Genomic DNA, 21,844 nt, shown 5'->3' on the forward strand with positions numbered 1-21,844 from the left:
GGCCTGTGGAAGAAGTAGTGCACTCCTGGCCCTTGTTCAGTTATGAAGCACTTATGGGAACATCTATATATAACAATGGTGTAGAAATACATTAATTTACTATACCATAGTAACCTGTTGAGCTACAAGCTCTGCACATTACTCTGCTGGGGCAGCCATTGTTGAATCCAACTGAAGTCCAGGCCATGATTACTGGTCCAGCAAAAACCAACCAACAGAGAAGACCTCTGTATCAACCACAAGGACAGCCTTTTCCTTCTAGAGTGTTCGGTGTAGCCCTTCCACAAGCTCTACATAATGAGGTTCTGAAAGAAAAGTGAAATCTATTAAAAGAGTCTGTTTCTAGCCATGGTGCAGTGATGCATGCATACCTATACAGAGCGAGCCCCTGCTATATCTTGCTCTTGTATCCTTCTTGCCCCTCATACATAAATTCCCTCTTACCAGACAAGCCACCTTTCTCCTGCAGCCTACCTCCATCAGGTTGGATGTAGCCATGTCTGATAAGGAAATCCAGAGCCACCATTGCACAGTTGGGCTTGAAATCTGGAGATCCAATGGCCTCTTTCACCTACAGAAGAGGAATACAGTAGTACCTCAGGATACATATGCTTCAGGTTACAGACTCCGCTAACCCAGAAATAGTACCTCGGGTTAAGAACTTTGCTTCAGAATGTTAACAGAAATCATGCTTCGGGGGCGCGGCAGCAACGGGAGGCCCCATTAGGTAAAGTGGTGCTTCAGGTTAAGAATGGACCTCCGGAACGAATTAAGTACTTAACCCGAGGTACCACTGTATTTACCGTTCACATATCTCTCTCACTAGGAGGTGGCATGCTAATTGCCATGGCCTTACTTTGTGTTCACCCTATACAGGGTAAGGTAAAGGGACCCCTGACCATTAGGTCCAGTTGTGGCCGACTGGGGTTGCAGCGCTCATCTCGCTTTATTGGCCGAGGGAGCCGGCATACAGTTTCTGGGTCATGTGGCCAGCATGACTAAGCCGCTTCTGGCGAACCAGAGCAGCGCATGGAAACACTGTTTACCTTCCCACCGGAGCGGCACCTATTTATCTACTTGCACTTTGACGTGCTTTCGAACTGCTAGGTTGGCAGGAGCAGGGACCGAGCAACGGGAGCTCACCCCGTCAGAGGGAGTCGAACTGCCGACCTTCTGATCGACAAGTCCTAGGCTCTGTGGTTTAACCCACCTATACAGGGTAGCTGTGTCTTATTAAGAATGTGAACTTGGTTAGGAAGCACAAAGTCCACTGGTGGATAATTGTTTCCAGTCAAACAAAATTCTAGGCTATGTGAATTTAGGAGGAGGATGAGACCCAAATTCAGAAGTCAACCAGCAGCCTATGGAATTATTGCAGCTTATACATATCACACTGCTTCTCAGATTATTATTACACTACCTCAAAAATTCTTTTATCAAATTACCAACCATCCCTCTCTGGACTATTTCTTATACAGACACAGGAATTTATAACCCTAACCAACAATTAGAGCTTTTGGCAGGTGGTTTTATGAAAGCGAGTAACTTTGAGGAAGTCATGTTAGTGGGAGGCCTTAACCCATTGTTGTAATTTGCAGTGTAATTCTCTGCAGTATCAACTTCTGATTTGCAAAAAGAGTCATTTTTTGCCCTAAGTCAAGTTACACCTACCAACCTTCTCAAGTGGCCAGAGGTAGAACTGCTGCACCTCTCCGTCTCCCACCTGGGGCACAAAACCTTCAGGCAACTTCAGGTCAAATACAAACTGGCATTCAGCATAGATGCCTCCCTGTGCACCCTCATAGGTGTAGCTGGGGTGGGAGAAGGCAGGGGAAAGAGTTCAGCAGTATTTATGACTGTGGAGACAAGTTGCATTAGGTTCTTATTTGGTTGGGGAGGGAGGTAAACTTTGATCTGAATTACTGAGAATCTGCCTTTTCCAGAATAGCTACAGTGATTCTGGTGTTTGACTCTCTGCTTCATCGATTCCTACTGATGTTTGGAAAAGCTGGTAGAGAGGGAGAGAAATGAAGGCAATCTACTTTCTATACTCGAGGCACATTAGAAATATACCTAAGCTATGATAGATATTTTCATGATTAAGCTCAGTTAGGATTAGTTTGTAAGAAGCAAAGGAGGCAAATCATGAAAGGGCAAGGCAGCTGGTGGGCCAGAACAGGAAGTGCTGCTCAAGGATCACAGTCAGAGTTGGCAGTCTTAAGCCCTGGCACCAGAGGCCTTGCCACATACTCCTTGTGCACTTTCTACAAGGTGGCTTTCTACAATATAGCTGGAATTCTCAAATACAAGCTTGAAGTGTCTGTGCTCATACAACAAATTTGCAGAGGCACAGAATACAAACAGCCTTTTTTGGCTTTTAAATATTAATTTTCCCCTTACCTACACAACTGCATTTTCCTGAACTTGAGGTAGCTTTTTAATATTACCTGATAGTTCCAGCAGCTTTGGCAAGTGCAGTGAGAGAAGCGGGGATGCAAGCTTCTTCCTGGCTTTCCTTCACCAGCGTCTCTCTGACACCCAACCCTGATGCAATGCCCCCAGCAGCCTAAGGCGAGCGAAATGAGGGATTAATATTGAGCTACTATGGTAAATGGGCACAAAGCAGCTCTGCTCCCCCCGAATTGGCCCTAGTACCTGGTAAGCTTACTACCCATTTAGTGGATGATGATCCCCAACTGTCTGTTATCTTGTGCCTCAATTTGCAGAGTGGGGAGAAGGAGTTCACCTTTAATGCTGGGCACCAAGCCGCCTGGTGAAATGGCTCATGCTGAAATACTCATTCACTTACCAGACAGGTGCATGTTTTGTGCATTCAGCCTTTTAGCTCACTGTTCCCTGTGGCTGTTATCTGACCAGCCCCATAGAAGAACACTTGATTATTGAGAGCTGCTCCCAACTCTCACATCAAAGAGGCAGACCTATTGCCTTTTCCATCTCATCTCTTACCATGTTGTCCAGCAAGCCAGGATAAGTCAGTTTGCTCAGCGCCCTCCTGGCCAACCACATGAACATCTGCCCATTGCGCCAAGTGTAGCCATTCAGGTGGGTGCCATAGCGCTTCACTCCAAACAATGCTGGGTGCAAAAGAGAAAAGTAACTTGTCCAGGTTAATCATTTCCAGATGCAACCCCAAAAAGTACAGGAGTGGGCCGATCTTCCCCCTACCACTGCCCAAACACTTGGCGTATTATGTAGGCCAGGCTTCCTCAACCTCGGCCCTCCAAATATTTGAGACTACAATTCCCATCATCCCTGACCACTGGTCCTGCTAGCTAGGGATCATGGGAGTTGTAGGCCAAGACTTCCGGGTTGGCGCCATCACCGAATGGCGGATTCCCTCCGAGCTCCGGAGGGAATCTGCTCGACGGGTTGGGTTCTGCCGCGCCGGCGACGCGGGGACCCTCAAAAACCACGGGCGCGGATGCCCGTGGACCTGGTGACCTGGCGGGCACCGTTTGCGCCCTCCCGACCCGCGAAGGAGCCTTTTTAAAGGCTTCGGAGCGGGGGACGGGGAGTGGCGCGGTGCTGTGAGTCTACTGCTTCCCCTGCCGAGCGAAGCCACATGCCATTCGTCGGAGAGCGCTGACTTCTTCTTCTGAAAATTTGGACTTAAAACTAAGAACAACAACCCGTGAGTAATTTGGAAATTGGACTAAAAACTTTTCTTTTTTGGATTCGGTACGAGCGGGGGAGGTGCAAAGAGGAAGTCCGTCTCCCCCCCCCCCATTGTAAACATTTTAAAGCAAGGATTTGACAACTAAGGTCGAGAGAAGAGTCTTTTTGGATAAAAGTTATTAATTCCACGGATTGAAAGTATAAGTAACTGTGCTGGAGGATAAGAGCTAACTTTCTGATTAAAGTGCCACCCCTCCCGGGACCGGGAGTGATCCGCGAGAGGAGCCTGCTGAGGAGACACAGAAGATTTTGACAGCTGTCAAATTAGCTGTCAAAGTCGGAAAAAATAGAAAACTTTATTTCTGATGTTTTTGCCAGTCATATTAGATACAATATAGCTACAAGTTGCTGAAAATAAAGAAGGACTGAAACAAATTAACTTGACTTTTGGATTGGAAGTGAAAGGAATACTAAATAACCAGAATCCCTCTAGAGGGGGTTCAGGGACATTACAAGAATGGAAATAGGTCGGAAAATACTGGCTGACCTGGATGAGGTTGCTTTTCTCATGGGAAAGTTGCGAAGGATGTATGAGCAAGGTCATGTTTTGTCTACAAGTGCCATAAATTTGAAGTCAACAGCAAATGTATCTACTGAGTTGGAAAAGGACTTGATGTACAAAACCCAGACAGCTGAACAAGAAAAGAAACTAGAGGAAACTGAGGAAGAAGAGGAAGAAATATACGCTGAACAGGAGGAGCAGAAAGGAGGGGCTGCAATGCTGCAGAAGGCAAATGAGAGCCGGCCGGAGGCCTGTCAAGATGGATATAAAAGAAAATAAGGACTGGAAGAGGAAAACTTGGTTTGAACTTAGAAATGAGGAATGGAAAGATCTCCTTTTGTGGGGATCTGAAGATCTATGGACTACAAGTTTGATCAAGGTGGAAGCTGGAGCTCTTGGGACATTTGGGCTTAAAAGGATTAAGAAACAAGATTTGAACTCCACCTTTAAACATGGAGGTCTGGCTGGAAGGAACATGGACATTATAGAGAGAGTGCCCCTCCGAGACTTGGTGTTAAATATAAGGGACTTTCAAAGAAACCGGCAGAGAGGGATTGAGAGAGACTTAAGGGCCTCGGACGTGAGGTTGCCAGGCTGATAGTAGATGGACTAATGGACAATGGTTCCGGGATCGAAACCGGGGAAGGGAGGGTGGGGTTTGGAAATCCAAAGGGTGTTTGATTTTTTCTACTCTGTCTTTAATTTTGTGTTGTTATTAGTATAAGAATGGGGAATTCGTGGAAGGGAAACTGGGTCGACCTTAGAAAAAGCTTTCAAATATAAATGATTGAGGTATATAAGTTGATATATAAATTGAATCAAATATAATAACAAATTAAGGTTAAAAATATAATATAATAAATATAATAACAAATTAAGGTTAAAAATTTAGGGATAAGAACTTGTTGGATAAATATTTGGACATGGAATACAAGAAGGGGAGGTGAGGGGAAGTTGCGGGAAAAAGTTATTGAAAATGGGATTGTAAAGGATGAACTCTTTTTTCCCCTTTTTTCTTGTTCTTTTTCTTTTTGTTTTTTGTATTATTTGAAACTCTAATAAAATATTATTAAAAAAAAAAAGGAGTTGTAGGCCAAAAACACCTGGAGGGCCAAGGTTGAGGAAGTCTGATGTAGGCTGAGATAATTAACACTGCTTAGAGAATAGGAGTTTCTTCCGTAGAATGACAGGAGAGCCATATTGGAGGGGCACCAGGAACACAGCCAGGGTTGCAAGTGAAAAGGAAATGCATGGTGAGAAGACTGAATATGCACTTACTTTGCACTTTTGCTGTGCAATTTTCTTTAGCTTCTCTTGTAGTCATTCTATAGAGGAAGTCACTATCAACATCTCATTTCCAAAATTTCCAGCTTATATTAAGATGCCTGACAAGGTTTCACAGGCCTGGAACAGCTGCTAAATGAAGCTACACAGAAAAAGCACTGGATCAAAACTAAACCTCAAATGCCCACAAAAGCCCCACAGATCTCCTGAAGTGCTGCAATTCTGGAGTTATCATTTTATTGAAACCTGTGGAGTTTCAGAGGGTGGACGGGGCAGAAAAAGAACTGAAGAAAGTAACCAGTGCACTCTCATTCTGTAAAAATAGAGGGAACTGGGAACAGCTAATTTCAAGGGAAAGCCTCCCTGTGATATGTGTTTCCAGGTGCTCAACCCCTAAGCCCAGATGACTAGGATTAACAAAGCAAAATGAATGCAGAACAGTTTGCAAGCAGTAAGCAGACAACGCAGTCCTGGCTGGAGATAAAAAGCAGGCAATTCTGAAAAGGAATGAAGCAATCAGGCTTTAGTACCTTAAGAATCTGTCTTGGGTTGTAAAGTATTATCCCTTTTTATAGATGGGTAACTGAGTCTGTGACAATGTCTGAGACCACCTAGTGCACAGTTGACCAAGTCAGGATTGGAACAGAAGCCTCCCACTTCACATTGAATGCTGTCTCATTTTCAAGGACAAACATTATGATTGGGGTGATATCCAACCACCCAGCCACATGGGTGGGGTATAAATAATAATTATTATTCTTAAATCATACCCAGAGTAGACCCACTAAAATGGACTTGCATTCATGTTTCATTCATTGACATAGTCCTTTATAGAGCACAGAAGCTAGATTTCTCCAGCAGGGAAAAAAAGGAGATATTTGGACAAATCTGCACTTGAGCTCTTAGCTGTGCTCCTAACTGTTACCATGGATGGGATTGGACAAATGCTTCTAGGAGGTCTCTCTTAATTACTTCTGCATGAATCGTGTCTCATATCAATGGAATACAAAGCAAGGAAGTTAAAGGTTTTTCAGACTCACGAGTTGCAGAGCGCTCCATGCTGAAGAGAGGCGTGTCACAAAAATAGGGCATCACACTGTAGAGCTGCAACGAAAGCAAGTTTTGGTTCATGGACAACTGTTTCATTGGCCCAACCACTCCTTCCTCCCAGAGCTAGTATCCTGAATGGAAGCCCTGGGTCCCTCCCACTTGACCCTTACAGTATTCAAAGACACCCATGGGTGCCACATGGCCCTTCGCCTTCCTTGGGTGCCTGGTAATCTCACCTCCTCTCTCCACTCCTTCAGGCAAGGGAAGTCTTGCTGTGCTCTCATTTCCCTGAGTACTCCTTCCACAGCATCTGTTCTTTGCTCAGAGGATGCCAGCTTCTTGTTAAGTTCCACGCAAGCGGGCACACCATCACCCCGAGACACCAAGAAAACAGCTGGATACTGACAGAGATATTTGGCTACAGAGGGCAGCACGTGGCCCACCTGCTGTCCAGCAACCATAAATGGCAGGCACAAAGCCTTTGAAGAACCTGCAAGGGGATGAAGCTGTCAATTTGTAATCATTTTGCCAAGTCCTAGTTCCTATGAGCAGGGCCATATTTAAGTATATAAAAAATATTTTAATTTTTATGCCTCTGCTGCTTTGCAGCATCTCTGATCAGCGTAAGCAATAACATGGCCTCTTTTTAAAAAGTTTATTTTGATGGGGAAGCTACCAGCATGAGTTTGACCAAACTGCAGGAGGCAGTGAAAGACAGGAGTGCCTGGCGTGCTCCAGGGGGTCCCAAAGAGTCGGACACGACTAAACAACAACAACATTTTGATAGGGAAAGGCATTTTGGACACGGGCAAATGCTTCTCAGCTTGGAATTGCTTTCTTACACATGTTTACTCAAAAGAAGGTTTCATTGATTTCAGAAGCACCTACACGCAAGTAAGATTGCAGCCTGAATTTCATAGAAAAGCATGTATAAGATAGCAATCGTAGACTGCAAGAGTTTATTTCTGTCAGGGTGATAAGACTATGGCAATATTCAAAGTGCTTGCCCTGCTCCCCAAACAACACTGCTGACATATAACATTATTTTTCTTGTTCTCTATTGCTTTTTGGGGCAGGCAATTTTCATCCTATTGTTGTTATATTTTAAAACTAAGGAGTGCCTATTTTAGGGTTTGTCAAGTGGAGTCCCGATGAACTAGACCTGGCCAGGAGCAGATATTGGTCATATGGTGCCCCCACCAAAATGTGAGGACAAAATTTGGTGCCCCCCCCCCAAAAAAAATATATTATTGGCACAAGAATTCCTTTTTGTACAGTTGCTTTTTTATGGATCTTCTCAGTTGGCCGCTGTCTTAATTTTCGACCCCCTTCCTTACTGCAAAGGGCTGTGGGCAATTGGAAAAGCAGCGAGCTTGCTATGGAGCCTGAGAGAGGGGAGAGAGTGAACTGGAATTAGAGGTCATAGAATCATAGGGTGGGAAGGGACCCTGAGGGTCATCCAGTCCGACCCGGCAAGGCAGGAATCTCAGCTCAAGCATCCCTAATCGAGGGCCGGCCAAGCTCTGCCGAGAAGCTTCCAGGGAAGGGCCGCCCACCCCCCTGCGACGGGGAGAGTTCTGTCGGTTGTGGCTTCGAGCGCCGCGAGGGCAAAGGAGTCCTGCGTCGCAGGGGCTGGACTAGATGCCCCCGGGGCCGCCCTCTGGTCGTGGCCCTACCTGCTCCGTGGAAAGAGTTCATCCTCCGCAGCAGCGCCCTGACCCGCGCCGACCAGCCGGCGGCCGCCATGGCTCCCCAAGCCCCGCCCCGGGCCAGGCCGCGCTCTCTCCTCCGCAGGGGCCGAAGGCCTTCGCCGGCGCCGGGCGGCTCTCGCTTCGCCTTCGGCCCGGCCACCGGCGGGCTTCCCAGAATAAATGGGTCTGGAGGGGAGGGAGGGATCGCCTCGTTGTGAAGCTCCCCGTGTCGCTAGGAGGAAGGGCGGGATAGAAGCGGGATAAAAAAAATGGGAAAATTCAATAAAGGGAGGAAGAGATGGGCGACACACTTGTGCTACGGAATCTTCCCTGCCCCAGAATGTCCATTTGGCACCTTTTCCTGTTGCTGTGCAGAATTCAAAAGCACACGCCCAAGTTTTCTTCATCCTAGCCAGGGCTTGACAGATTCCTCCAGAGTCCAGAACAATGGACAGGCAGCACATTTAACCCAAAAAAGAAAAAGGACTTTGTGCAACACTATAATAACCTGTAAAATAAAATGTAGAGGAGAACTAGCATTGTGTTTTAAAAATAGAATAAATAAGTCCACAGTCAGGAGGCTATCCCAGTGGGTTCTCCTGCAAGATGGGTGAAAAAGGCCTTTGACTAGCGGCACTGAGGGGGTTGCTGAACTAAATGACCACTTGATCCTCCAAGCCTCCTTCTCCAGACCAACACTGTTTCCCACAGTGGGAACCAGATGCCAAGGGGCAGCCCAGAAGCAAGGCACTCCCCAGGAAGCCTTTGCATCCCGGAAGCTGCCCTTCCCTGCCCTTGGCTTCAGCACCTGCTATTCTGAGGTTTCCTGCCCCAAGGGATGGAGGCCCCAGACAGCAAATTCCCATGAACAGACCTACCAAATCAAAGAATCAGACTGAGTCAGGCTGAATTTAGGGAAACAAACTTTTATTACACTTTCAAATATTTTCACATTTTTTCTTCAATTTTTTAAAAGTGTCTGGCTTCTAAGATTTTTTTATCACAATGGCCAGTAGAAAAATAACCAAACTCTTAGAAATGAAGGTGCGCTCATTGGCGCTTCCCACAAAAGTTGGGTTGGAGAGGTGACGGGAGGGGCATTGTGGAGCAGCGTTGGAGCAGAGATGTCAGGGTTAGGAAGAAATGCTTTTATGGAGTGAGTGGTTCACAAAGACTTCGGTTTATTATGTGCAGAGCAACCGGGTTTTCATAGTGATGCAGACAAGGCCCTGCTTTGGAGCAAACTACCTACTGGAAAAGTAAGAACCAGTCCTTGGAAAATCCATATGGAGAACAATAATAAATAGGATTTCTTTCTCTGGAGAATTTTAGCTGCTGGCTCACTGCGGCACAAGGACCTTGTTCTCTACCGTCTGAACATAGCTGTCAACCGTCCCTTATTTGGCGGGAAACTCCCTTATCCCAGCGCAGTGTCCTGCTACTGTCCCTTATTGATGATGTCCCTTAAATTTCCCGGGTTTCAAAGGAAGCAGCTCCTCTCCCTCCCTGCCGGCCAGGGAGGAGGGAGGCTCCAACTGTGTTGCTTGGCTGCCCAGCCTGCCCCCCTCCGGCCTCCTCTCACCAGCCTCAGCCCCTGGGATCCCCTCCCCGCCAGGACTGGTGGGAGCCTCGGGCCCTTCCGCCACCATCCTCCTCGCGACCGCCAAACTGAGCGTCTCTGCCTGGGGCCTCCCCTCTGCCCGTCGCCACCGCTCCTGCTCCCGCTAGGCTGTACTGTGGCTGTGCCGCCGAAGGACCCAGATAAGATGGGCAGCCTGGCGAGGCCTATGAATTGCTGAAGAGCCTTGAGAGGAGAGCGAGGGCAACCATAAAGCAGTTCAGAGAGAGGAGGAGGCGGAGGCGCGGGCAGGTGTTCCAAGGGCTAACCATAGAAGGGGAAAGCGGAGGAAGGACCGCAAGTGCTTCTCCCATAGATTTGTAGTGGTAGACTAGCATAGATGGTCTGATCTGCGGGTTTACTTTCGGCGCTATTTCCCCCCCCCCTTCCTCCCGCCCCGCCTGATGGAACTGAGAGCTGCAGATGGAGCACGAGAGAAAAGATACAGAACTGCAGCAGCATCTTTGTAGCTTGGACTTCGTTTTGGGCAAAAAGTGGTTGCTGCTTGTAGTTATTTAATTGCAGTGTTTCATCAGCTGGTGTCTTTAGAAGCAACCTCTGGAAACGAAGGGCTAAAAACCGGCGCTGCTCTCCAAAATTATCTGGTCCCTTTTAAGTTCGTATTTCAGTTGGTTGTCTAAAATCCCTAATTTTGGCTGATGATCCCTTATTTTCGAGGCTGCTGGTCCCTTATTTTCAAATCTGTAAGTTGACAGCTATGAGTCTGACTCTGGTGCCAGCTGCAAATTCACACTGTGGTAAGTAATTCACAAAATCAAAGCCAGTCTCCAGAGAAAGAGCAGAGCTTGAGCACGAAGCAGGGAATCAGATTGAAAAATAAATTGAAAAGGACAAAACATAAAAAAAATTCCTTACAGTAGCACCTTAAAGACCAACTAACTTAGTTGGTCTTTAAGGTGCTACTGGAAGGAATTTTTTTTGCTTTGACTATGGCAGACCAACATGGCTACCTATCTGTAATTGAAAAGGACATTTAACCTCATATCAGGGGAAGCTATTGCCAACAATTATGTCCTATTAAGTCTGGTTTACCCGGCTTGTGATTTCCAATCCAAATGCAGTCCCATGCCCCTTGGTAAACCTGCTTTTGCTGCCTGCCTGGGACTGCAAAAAACAAAGGGGTTGTCAAACAACTGGGAAGTCACAATACAGCTATTTCACAGTATCTGCTTTAAGGGTCCAAAATCACAGGCCTGCATTAAGTTATGCCTCTTCTCTCATCACCCCCCCCCCGGCAAATACAAAGATCATCACAAAAGGAGGGATTTCTTCATTCTGTAATGTTAACATGTACCATCTCGCCTGGAGAGGTGCCACCAACTTAGATATTATTATCTTTATGATTAAAGTGCTTCCACATGCTCCCAGCAGACCCGGCATGGAGGCAAATGGGGTGCGAAGCATGCCTCGTTACTCCTTACAAGCTGGCTAGAGTTGCCAAACGAAAGAAAGGTGGCAGTGTCATATATTCAAAAAGCAGCAGGAGAGGCCTTAGCTTAAATGCCACCATCCCCCTCCCAACTGTTCGATATAAGGCAGAGGCAGGAGTCGCACAAAGAATTGCAAGGACTATTCTTTCCAAGCCACCTCCTCCTGCTGCTCCATTCCTTTGGGGGTCAGGTTACACTCTCACCATAAAAACAGAATACAGGATATCTTTGGGCCTCCTCTTGCCATCCCATTCCCTGTGCCATTGCATCTTTAATATACGTAAAAATGAACTGTGCAGAGCAGGAGAAAGAGAATAAGATTCAGATCTCAGAATTACCCGCCTGCCCTTTCAGACTTGTCCATTGGGCCGTAGCCTTGCCTCCTGTCCAAAGGCGGAGCTAGCTGCTCCAGCACCCAGAGCGGCATGCATGCTGTGCCCACGGGGGCAGCCCCTCTCAGGGATGACACCCAGGGCGGACCGCACCCCCCCTTCCTCTGCCAGTGCTCCTCTCCCACAGAGTTGAAGCACTGGTGTTGGGCGCACACTGCACAGCACTCCCAAATTAGGAGATCCATATCCTGCTTTCCCACTGTGCAGCCCAATCCAGAGAGCTGCTGGGCAGCTTGCATTCCCAGGAGACTGTGACACAACAAGGTCAATGATATTGGAGCGACTTGTCCTTCTAATTTGGGTTGGAGCGACTTGTCCTTCTAATTTGGCATGAACAAAGGGGGAAAGTGCCCTCCTCCCCAATACAGACACTGGCCCCTGCCATCTGCACCTCTTCTCCCCAAGGAGCAAAGGGCTGAGGATTCTTCAGCAAGTGCATGGACTGATGGCCTTTCGTTATAAAGGTAAATGAAGTGGAGCCCCTTCAGGTGTGTTTCACCTGCCAAACACCCTAGATCAAAGAAGTCCCAGCACCACTGTTTTCAGTGGAGAAAAAGAAGACCTCCTGCTGTTTGTTGTGGGGTGGAGTGATGGGACATTCTCTTCTTACCACCCTGGAATGTTCAGTTCATCTTGAGTTCATGAAACATCATCCCTGACCTGTTCCTATCTTTCTGTACATTCTTCAAGTCTCGCTATATCAATCATTAGCAATTGTTTAATAAGGAGGCTTTCAGGCCTGTCTAACTCTGTGTTCCTTCTCCCAACCTTTTATCTATCGATGATTAATGTCTTATATGCAGCCCTGGCAATGTATTTGTGTTAACCAATCAGCAACAAGCACATACGTGGCAATGCTGTAATATTCAATAAAAGGGACTCCCCGAGACATGCTCGGGAGATGCCTCCCAGATGACACTTGCCATTCGTCTGTCGTTTATTTCAACCCAACAGTGGAGGGTGCAGAAGCAGAGGGCCTGTGACAAAAAGTGCTGGGCACGGGATTGCTCTCCACAGGCCCATCTCTGGGCTATTAAATGCTGGTGAAGGGGTGGAGATCACAGTCTATGTCTGTGCAGGAAGGCTTTCCCCTGCCTAAGACATTGATCCCTTTATGCATAAAAGGCATTCTTATTTTACCAGACAAAATCCACATAGCTTGCCCTCCCCTGCCCCCACCAAAAAAAGAGTTTACCATACATCTTTTCTAGCAGGTTGCAGAGCCCAGTAATCCTGGCTCCTGCCTGCCCCGTAGCACATTTCGGCACCCCACTCCCCAGAATAAGGAGGGACGACTTGGGGGCCCACAGCTGCACCCATCCCCACCCTGATTATTTCCCTTGCCAGGATGACAACTATGCAAGTCTGCTGTGCACTGATTTCAGCCTGGCGAAGGCTCTTCCCCATTGGCCTTTGACCCAAGACCCTAAGATGGGCTTCTCTAGAGGGCTTCTCAGAAACCAATCCATATCTTTCCTTGGGAGGGCTGGGCGTGGAAGCCAGAAGTCCTGCCTGACCAAAGAGATCAGAGTTCAGTTTGAGCAAAAAAAGGGGTTGCTGTGCTTTTGAGCAGAGTGCATGCTCCCTTAGTGGCCAGTTTAAAACAAATCCCTCATAAATACTGATTGAACACACAGACGCACACACTAAGGCCTTGTCAGACCCATGCTTGGACCTTCATACCATAACATCAGCATCCCCTTGGCCCACACAGAGGCCCCCTGCACCCATCCCACTCTCAGAAACTTCGGGGTTGGCTAGGGGAGTCCTAAGCTGTTTCCAGGGACTGTTTTAGTCCTGTTCCATTGCTTTGGTTCCTCATCCTAATTTAAATACCTTCTGGCATTTTGTGCATGTGTGTGCACACACGAGAGAGCTGCCCTGATAGGGAGAAAAGGAAGCCCCTGCCCCCAAGAATAAAAAGATCTGAGACACAGCAATTTTCTTCAAAGGAAGGAAGGAGAAGGGAGGAACAGCCCCCTCCTCAAACAGGTGCAGTGCCCTTAATAAGAGGGGGGGGAGGCCCTGTCCTCTTGGTCCATACGGAGTGCAGTGTGAAGGGCTGCCCTTGTCCAGGAGAGGTGGTCAGTCTGCTCTAGGAAGGCTATCAGAGCACAGTGTTCTCGGTGCAGGTGCCCCCCAAGGAAGAGCGGAACGCTTGCAGCTGGGAGACCCCGTGGAGATGGACACAAGCAGCCGCCACCACCAGCACATGGAAGATTTGGTGGGAGTGGAACTGGAGCAGGAAGAAGAAGGAGCGGGAGGGGGGAGAGAGAGAGAGAGAAAGAGAGAAAGAAGCTGAACCCAGGATTTCTGATGGCATGGGCTCTCTCCACGTGAGGCTTGCCGGCTGGAGAGTTCCTTCCCCTCAACCCCTGTGAACCAGCGATGGGGAACCTGCACTACAAGCCCATCATCTTCAACAACTGCTCCTGCTGGCTGGGACCAAGGGGGGTCAGAGGTTAATGACATTTGGAGGGACACAGGTTCCCGTTCCCCCATCCCTACTTTAAACCCACCAATGGGTTTAAACAAAAAACCTGGAGGGAAACAATGGCCCAGAGAAGCCAGGAATGCTTCGCTTCCCAGTTTAGTGCTTAATTTTAAAAGGTACCCAACACACTTGTAGAATGCAGCCTGCCTAAGCTACTTGTATTCTTCATTAAACTGTGTGACTTATGTTCACTCAGAAGTAGGCGTTGCTGAGGCACCATCTAAAGCTGCAATGCCACTAGAAATGCTTCCTTCATTCTGGCCAATTTGCTTTGCATTTTACAGCTCCACAACAGACATAAATGTCTAAAGTGAAGCTTACTGCACCAATGCTTTTCCATGCTGGGAGAAAAGCCAGACCAGTTGAACATCTGACTGTTGTGAAGCTGTCAAAAGTGCAAGATTTCTGCCCAGAGAGACAGAAAGAAGCAACTCTAATGGACACTTAGCTATTTCTCAACCAGGCCAGGCTTTTCAGGTACAGTGGTACCTCTTGGTTAAGAACTTAATTTGTTCCGGAGGTCCGTTCTTAACCTGAAACTGTTCTTAACCTGAGGTACCACTTTAGCTAATGGGGCCTCCTGCTGCCGCCGCAGTCGTGCAATTTCTGTTCTCATCCTGAAGCAAAGTTCTTAACCCAAGGTACTATTTCTGGGTTAGCAGAAGTGTCTGTAACCTGAAGCATCTGTAACCCAAGGTACCACTGTATAACGATTGCATTGTCTCATTTTGTATCGCATTGTATTTTAGATCAGGGATGGGGCCTTCATGACCCCCCAGATGTTGCTGGACTACAGCTCCCATCAGCCCCTGACCCTTGGCTGTGCTGTCTGGAGCTGGTGGGATCTGGAATCCAACAACCTCTGGTTCCCCATTCTTGGTTTACAGGAAGCTTAAATAAATTCAAGCATTAATATCACAAAAATGGTGGGGCTTCCTTGTGCCAGTGTTGCTAAATCTGATTCTTCAGACCCTGTCAGACCTGCTGGAGGTGGCGGCGAGCTTGGCCTTGGGGTTCCCAAGCCTACTGGTTTTGGGAGACTTCAACGTCCATGCCGATGCCGCTCCCTCCTCACAGGCTCTGGCCCTAGTGACTTCCATGGCAACACTAGGGCTCTCCCAGTTTATTTTGGGCCCCACTAATCAAGCAGGCCACATGCTGGATCTGATCTTTGGGGCTGGCATAGATGAGATCATGCTCCCCCCTGTGGAAGTGCCATGGTCTGATCACTACGCTCTGAAAGCCAAGACTGACTTCCCGCTCCTCCCCAGCTCGGGTGGCGAACCTATTTGGGCTCGCCCGCGAAGGCTGATGGATCCTGATAGATTCCGTCAGGCCTTGCGGGACCCTGCTCCTCCTGGCAACTCATTAGATGACCTTGTTGAGGACTGGAATAACCAGCTCTTGGCAGCCATCGATGAGATTGCGCCTAAGAGCCCTCTGTGACCCTGTCGAAACCGGGCCCCTTGGTTTACTGAGGAGCTCCAGAAAATGAAGCGGGATCTCAGACGGCTAGAGCGAGTATGGCGACGGACTCGTGACGGAGCCTCAAGAACATCTTAGAGGACGCTTATGAAAGCCTATGAGATGGCTATGAAAGCTGCTAAGAAATCTTACTTTGCAGCTACCATTGCATCCGCTAGCTCTCGCCCGGAACAACTTTTTAGAATAATTAAGTCAATAACGTCCTTAGGAGGACAACCAAATTTAAGCACAAATTCGACCCACAGCTGTGAGGCATTCACGAGCTTTTTTGTGGAGAAAGTCCTGTTGCTCTGCTGTGACCTCCCTGCCAGTTTAGATACAGTGACTGAACTGGAGGCCCCTCGACTGACTTCAGGTCCAGTGTTGGACCATTTCGATCGGATACTCCCTGCTGATGTGGATAGATTCCTCTAAGCTGGTAGGCCCACCACCTGCCTCCTTGATCCGTGCCAGTCTTGGATGATTAGGGCGTGTCCAGATGTTGCACGGCCCCCCTGGTTGAAATTATCAATTTGTCCCTTGGCACGGGGACATTCCCAGGGGAATTGAAGGAAGCAGTGGTGTGTCCACTCTTAAAGAAAACTTCACTAGATCCTTTAGACCTATCCAATTACCGTCCAGTTTCAAATCTTCCATATCTGGGTAAGGTAACTGAGAGAGCGGTTGCTGAACAGCTTGGTAGGTTTCTGGAGGAAATATCGGCTTTAGATCCATTTCAGTCCGGTTTCCGTCCTGGTTTCGGGACCGAGACGGCTCTGGTTGCCCTAACAGATGATCTCCGTAGACAACTGGATCGAGGCGGGTCAGGACTGCTGATCCTTTTAGATTTGTCAGCAGCCTTTGACATGGTCGATCATGATCTTCTGGACCACCGCCTCGCTGACGTGGGGATACAGGGCATAGCCCGTAACTGGTTGTGCTCTTTTATCTCTGGTCGGGGACAGAGGGTGGCACTAGGGAGGGAAATGTCGTTGCGCCACTCCTTGGTGTGTGGAGTGCCGCAGGGCGCAATCCTCTCCCCGATGCTTTTTAACATCTTTTTGCGCCCCCTTGCCTAGATTATCCGGAGCTTTGGGCTGGGCTGTCACCAATATGCTGATGACACTCAGCTCTATCTGCTGATGGATGGCCACACTGACTCGGCCCCGAACACAATGACCAGATGCTTGGAAGCTGCGGCTGGATAGTTTTGTGGGAGCCGATTGAAACTAAATCCTTCGAAGACAGAGGTCCTATGGCTGGGTCGGGATGGCATGGGGATGAGGGACCAACTCCCTTCTCTTGCGGGGGCCCAGTTAGTGCCATTGCCTTCCGTTAAGAGTTTGGGTGTAATCCTTGACGCCTCCCTTTCCATGGAGGCGCAGGTTACAGCAACAGCCAAGGTGACATTTTTCCACCTTCACCGCATCAAGCAGTTGGTCCCTTACCTTTCCTGCCCCGACCTGGCCACAGTGATCCATGCGACGGTCATCTCCAGGCTTGACTACTGTAATTCGCTCTACGTGGGGTTGCCCTTGAAGCTGTCCCAGAAACTCCAGCGGGTACGGAATGCTGCAGCGAGGCTCCTCACGGGGTCTTTGCCATGGGAGCATATTCACCCAGTGCTTTTCCAGCTGCACTGGCTCCCGGTGGAGTACAGGGTCAGATTTAAGGTGCTGCTTTTGACCTTTAAAGCCCTTCACGGCCTAGGACCCTCATACCTACGGGACCGCCTCTCCTGGTATGCCCCACGGAGAGCCTCAAGGTCCATAAATAACAACACCCTAGTGGTCCCAGGCCCTAAGGAAGTTAGATTGGCTTCAACCAGAGCCAGGGCCTTTTTAACTCTGGCCTGGTGGAAGGCTCTGCCTCATGAGACCAGGGCCCTGCAGGATCTGATCTCTTTCTGCAGGGCCTGTAAGACAGAGTGGTTCCGCCTGGCCTTTGGCTTGGAGCCAATTTGATTCCCTCCCACTCTTTCTTTTTTCTTTTCCTTTCTCCTCCTGCGATGAGGCTACATTTTAATATTTGAATGTTTCAATATTTTAATGTATTTTAATTTTGTTTTTAAGTTGTATTTATTCAACTTATTTTTATTATTGCTTGTTAGCCGCCCTGAGCCCAGCCTTGGCTGGGGAGGGCAGGATATAAATAAAAGATTATTATCATTATTATTCTCTTGGGTCTTGGGCAGAAAAAGGGCTTCTGCATCCCCTGATTCTTTTGACATCCTGTGGCCAAGTGTGTCTTCCAACTCTGAGCTTTACTGTCCCTTGAGGAAGGAGATATTCCAAACCTGACATGAAGATGCAGGGAATTCAGACTCACAGTTTTTATCTTGCCCTTAGACACCCCAAAGGCCAGTTCCTCCCACACAACACGTACCCATATGTCACACTTGCCCGGGAAGAAGCGTTCAGGGATTCGGGCAGCGTACAGGCCCACGCCCAGGATGTAGAGGATTGCCATGAGGAAGAGCCAGCCGATCTGCCCCACAGTCGTGGCCTTGATGAATCCTTCAGCAATCATGAAGTGGAGTGTGGGCACCAAGCCACTCAGCCCCAGGCCCAGGAACACCCCTGTCCAAGAAATAAGAAAGGTCACTGTGTGGATGAGCTCCTCTCAGGGATTAATAGAAAGAAGGCCTTATCTGGTCTCAATCCTGGAACTAAAGTTTAATGTCAAATATGGAGAATAGAAGAGCATGTACAAAGAAGCCGAATTATCTAGACCAATGGTTCCCAGACTCCCTGCTCCTGCACCAGGACCACTTGAAAATTGCTAGGGGTCTTGACAGACCCCTCAATGATTTTCTGTCTGTTGTAACAATTGTACTGTACTGTGCTAGATACTGTATGCTTTTTAATTGTATTTTTATTTAATTTATTTATTAAAATTTGTATGCCATTTCACTGTAAATGAAATCTCTAAGCATTTTAGTAAAGGTAAAGGAACCCCTGCCCGTACGGGCCAGTCTTGACAGACTCTAGGGTTGTGCGCCCATCTCACTCAAGAGGCCGGGGGCCAGCGCTGTCCAGAGACACTTCCGGGTCACGTGGCCAGCGTGACATCGCTGCTCTGGCGAGCCAGAGCCGCACACGGAAACACCGTTTACCTTCCCGCTATAAAGCGGTCCCTATTTATCTACTTGCACCCGGGAGTGCTTTCGAACTGCTAGGTTGGCAGGCGCTGGGACCGAACAATGGGAGCGCACCCCGCTGCGGGGATTCGAACCACCGACCTTTCAATCAGCAAGCCCTAGGCGCTGAGGCTTTTACCCACAGCGCCACCCGCGTCCCTACAACATTTTACAGCATTTTACAACAGTATAAAATAAAACAGGATAGTATTAAAAATAGGTATTAAAATATTCCATGGAATTCAGATTGCTAGACTCCAGATCCCATCATTCCCAGCCAGCATGACCAGTGGTCAGGGTTGAAGAGAGTTGGAGTCCAACAATATATAGAGGTGCTAGATTGGCTAACTCTCATCTATAGCCATAGGATGAGACTTGAACTAAAGTCTGGCTCTCCCACTAAACTTTTTGCCATTATGCTACGCTAGTTCCACACATTGTTATGTACTAATCCTGTTACTAGCTTCCAAGTGGGAAAAATGCCTTTAACAACGTGTTACTGCACACTTTGGCCATGTCACAGAATCATAGACTTCTAGACTCGGAAGGGACCCCAAGGGTCATCTAGTGCTGAATCGCAACTAAAGCGTCCATGACAGATGGCCATCCAACCTCTGCTTAAAAATCTCCAAGGAAGGAGAGTCCACCACCTTCCAAGGGAGTCCCTTCCACTATCAAATAGCTCTGACTGTCAGAAAGTTCTTTCTGGTGTTTAGTCCAAATCTCCTTTCTTGGAGCTTTGAAGCCATTGGTTCAGGTCCTCCCCTCCAGAGCAGGAGAAAACAAGCTTGGTCCCTCTTCCATGGGGCAGCCCTTGAGATATTGGAAGATGGCTACCCTATCTCCTCACAGTCTCATTTCCAGGTTAAAGATACGCAGCTCCTTCAACCACTCCTCAGAAGGCTTGGTTTCCAGACCCTGGATCATCCTGGTTGTATTTTTGCACTACCCTCAAGTTAAGCTTTTGCTCTGTAAAAAATTGTATTTTGCTAGTAAACAGAACTATTTTAACCGAGCTTGATTTCCAAAGTGATTCCTGGTGTAGAAGTACTATATCTCAACTGGGAAATGCATTTATCAGAATGAGATCCATTCTGAGGGTCCAGCTGTGTTCTGGCACTTTCAGAGCCTATGGCTTTCTAACTACATGGGTGTGTTCTAAGGAAATCCTCCAATGGGGCCCGATCCATCACAAGCAATGCCAAAACGACAATTGTGCATGATTACCTGCTCGGACGGCCCGGTACTGTGGGGTGGCAAAGTGGTCCCACTGCGACACCATGATGGCCGTGACGCCCAGGACACAAATGATGACGAGGTAGATGAGTTGGGGTTGAGGTGAACAGTAAAAGGAGTAATAGAGCCAGGGAACAAAACTGCCCATGGTGAGCAGGGCGATTCCAGAGTAATCCAGTCTGCACAACAGAAAGCAGGGTGGGCTTGCCAGTAGACAGACAGAGCAGGCAGCCCTCCCCCAGCACCAGGAGGCTGCTTGAATTTCCCATGATGCCCCTCACATGGCATGTGCTGCTGAGGCCAATGTGGGAGATGCTTGAATTTCTCATGCTGCCCCAGGCAACACTGGGTTGGGGGGCATTGTGGGAAATTTAAAGGGGGCTCCCAGACCTAGCCAGCTGATGCTGATCGACATGCTAGAAATTTCTTTAAAAGGGGAGCCCAGGGTAGACCCCATTGAGGCACAGGGACTGTATGCTAGAAGAGTTTGAAGAAGAGTTTGGATTTGATATCCCACTTTATCAGTACTAGAAGGAGTCTCAAAGCGGCTAACATTCTCCTTTCCCTTCCTCCCCCACAACAAACACTCTGTGAGGTGAGTGGGGCTGAGAGACTTCAGAGAAGTGTGACTGGCCCAAGGTCACCCAGCAGCTGCATGTGGAGGAGCGGAGACACGAACCCGGTTCACCAGATTACGAATCCACCGCTCTGAACCACTACACCACACTGGCTCTCAATGCTTGGCATTATGGCAGCACAGAAGGACAGAGTGACACATCAGCACAAAACAGGGCAAAAAGGAGGGCACCAATCTGCATAAAATTTGCACATGGTGACTTATACTCACAGCTGCAAATTAAGAAATAATTACGATAATTAAATGGAAATGAACACCACCTCACCCAAGTAGGGAAGACGTGGACAGCTTGCCAGCTGGCTCTGTCTTCTGAGCAGGTGCTGCTAACTGTTGAGGGCAGGGCGGATAAAAATCAATGATTTTTTAAAATAAAAAATCGGGTTTTATTATTTAAATTGGATTTTTTAAAATTTAAATTGGATTTTTAAAATAAAATGCTTTTGGAGGAAAAAATCTTTCTAAAGATAGTTTTCTATTTAAGTTACATGATAGTCCAAAGGCTATTCATTAGGAAATAAGGATTTGTTTTAAGTTTTTCATGTGTGCTAAAACTCAGTTATGGAGTTATGGATACATCAGTTATGGATACATATGCTATAATGTTATTGTTTTAGTTAAATAAATTGTTTAAATTGTTATTAAGAAAATTATTATTTTTCTCCTTCCAATCAAGTACAGCAGAAAAGTTGTCCAAATAGAAACAGTTAACTTATTAAACCTCACAATAATTTCATAATTATCTATCTATGTATTTCTAATAGTATAACCAAATCAGTATTTTTTGATATAACTGTAAAAACTACTCTGAACATTTATTATTCCAAAAATGAAGCCTTCATCTGGTTGTAAATATTAAGATTATACCAGCAAGAATGAGTCTTTCTGTAAAAAAATAATTTAAATCAAGTCTTACTGCCTAGTGATTTAAATCAAATCCACCCTGGCTGAGAGGCAACTTCAAGGGCCCCCTCCCTCTATATTTAAACCACACATGGCCTGAGCAGCCCTCCCATAGAGGATACCTTCAGATAAAGTGATGGCCCCTGACAGCCCTTCAGAAATAGAGGACAGTCCTCTGTAAAGTAGGACACATGGCCACCCTAACACAAGGGCTTTGACTCTCTTAAAACCGTCCGTGCATCTATTGCCAGCCAGAGAAGAGCTCCCCACTGATGCTCCAAGCACTTGTG

At 47.6% G+C, this 21,844-nt stretch overlaps 1 protein-coding gene and 1 pseudogene across 13 annotated transcripts in view; one reads left to right on the forward strand and one right to left on the reverse strand.

The window, feature by feature from the left end:
• LOC114587564 (adiponectin receptor protein 1-like) overlaps positions 1–21,844 on the reverse strand; it is a 29,689-nt gene that overhangs the window by 2,814 nt on the left and 5,031 nt on the right. For 2 of the 13 annotated variants that reach the window (XM_028711971.2, XM_077921510.1), the window contains exons 6-15: positions 20,009–20,196; positions 18,028–18,221; positions 8,209–8,455; positions 6,769–7,022; positions 6,523–6,586; positions 2,968–3,095; positions 2,448–2,566; positions 1,676–1,811; positions 475–571; positions 82–305 (exon numbers count right to left, since the gene is read on the reverse strand). In XM_028711971.2, the coding sequence (XP_028567804.2) occupies positions 259–305; positions 475–571; positions 1,676–1,811; positions 2,448–2,566; positions 2,968–3,095; positions 6,523–6,586; positions 6,769–7,022; positions 8,209–8,455; positions 18,028–18,221; positions 20,009–20,196 (1,474 nt within the window). In that variant the 3' untranslated portion in view covers positions 82–258. The other 11 variants (XM_077921512.1, XM_077921514.1, XM_077921513.1 and 8 more) reach the window with 10 other exon arrangements.
• On the forward strand, positions 14,073–17,647 carry LOC144326003 (uncharacterized; annotated as a pseudogene).

The sequence above is a fragment of the Podarcis muralis genome, chromosome 17 (genome assembly GCF_964188315.1).
Source record: "Podarcis muralis chromosome 17, rPodMur119.hap1.1, whole genome shotgun sequence".
NCBI lineage: Eukaryota > Metazoa > Chordata > Lepidosauria > Squamata > Lacertidae > Podarcis > Podarcis muralis.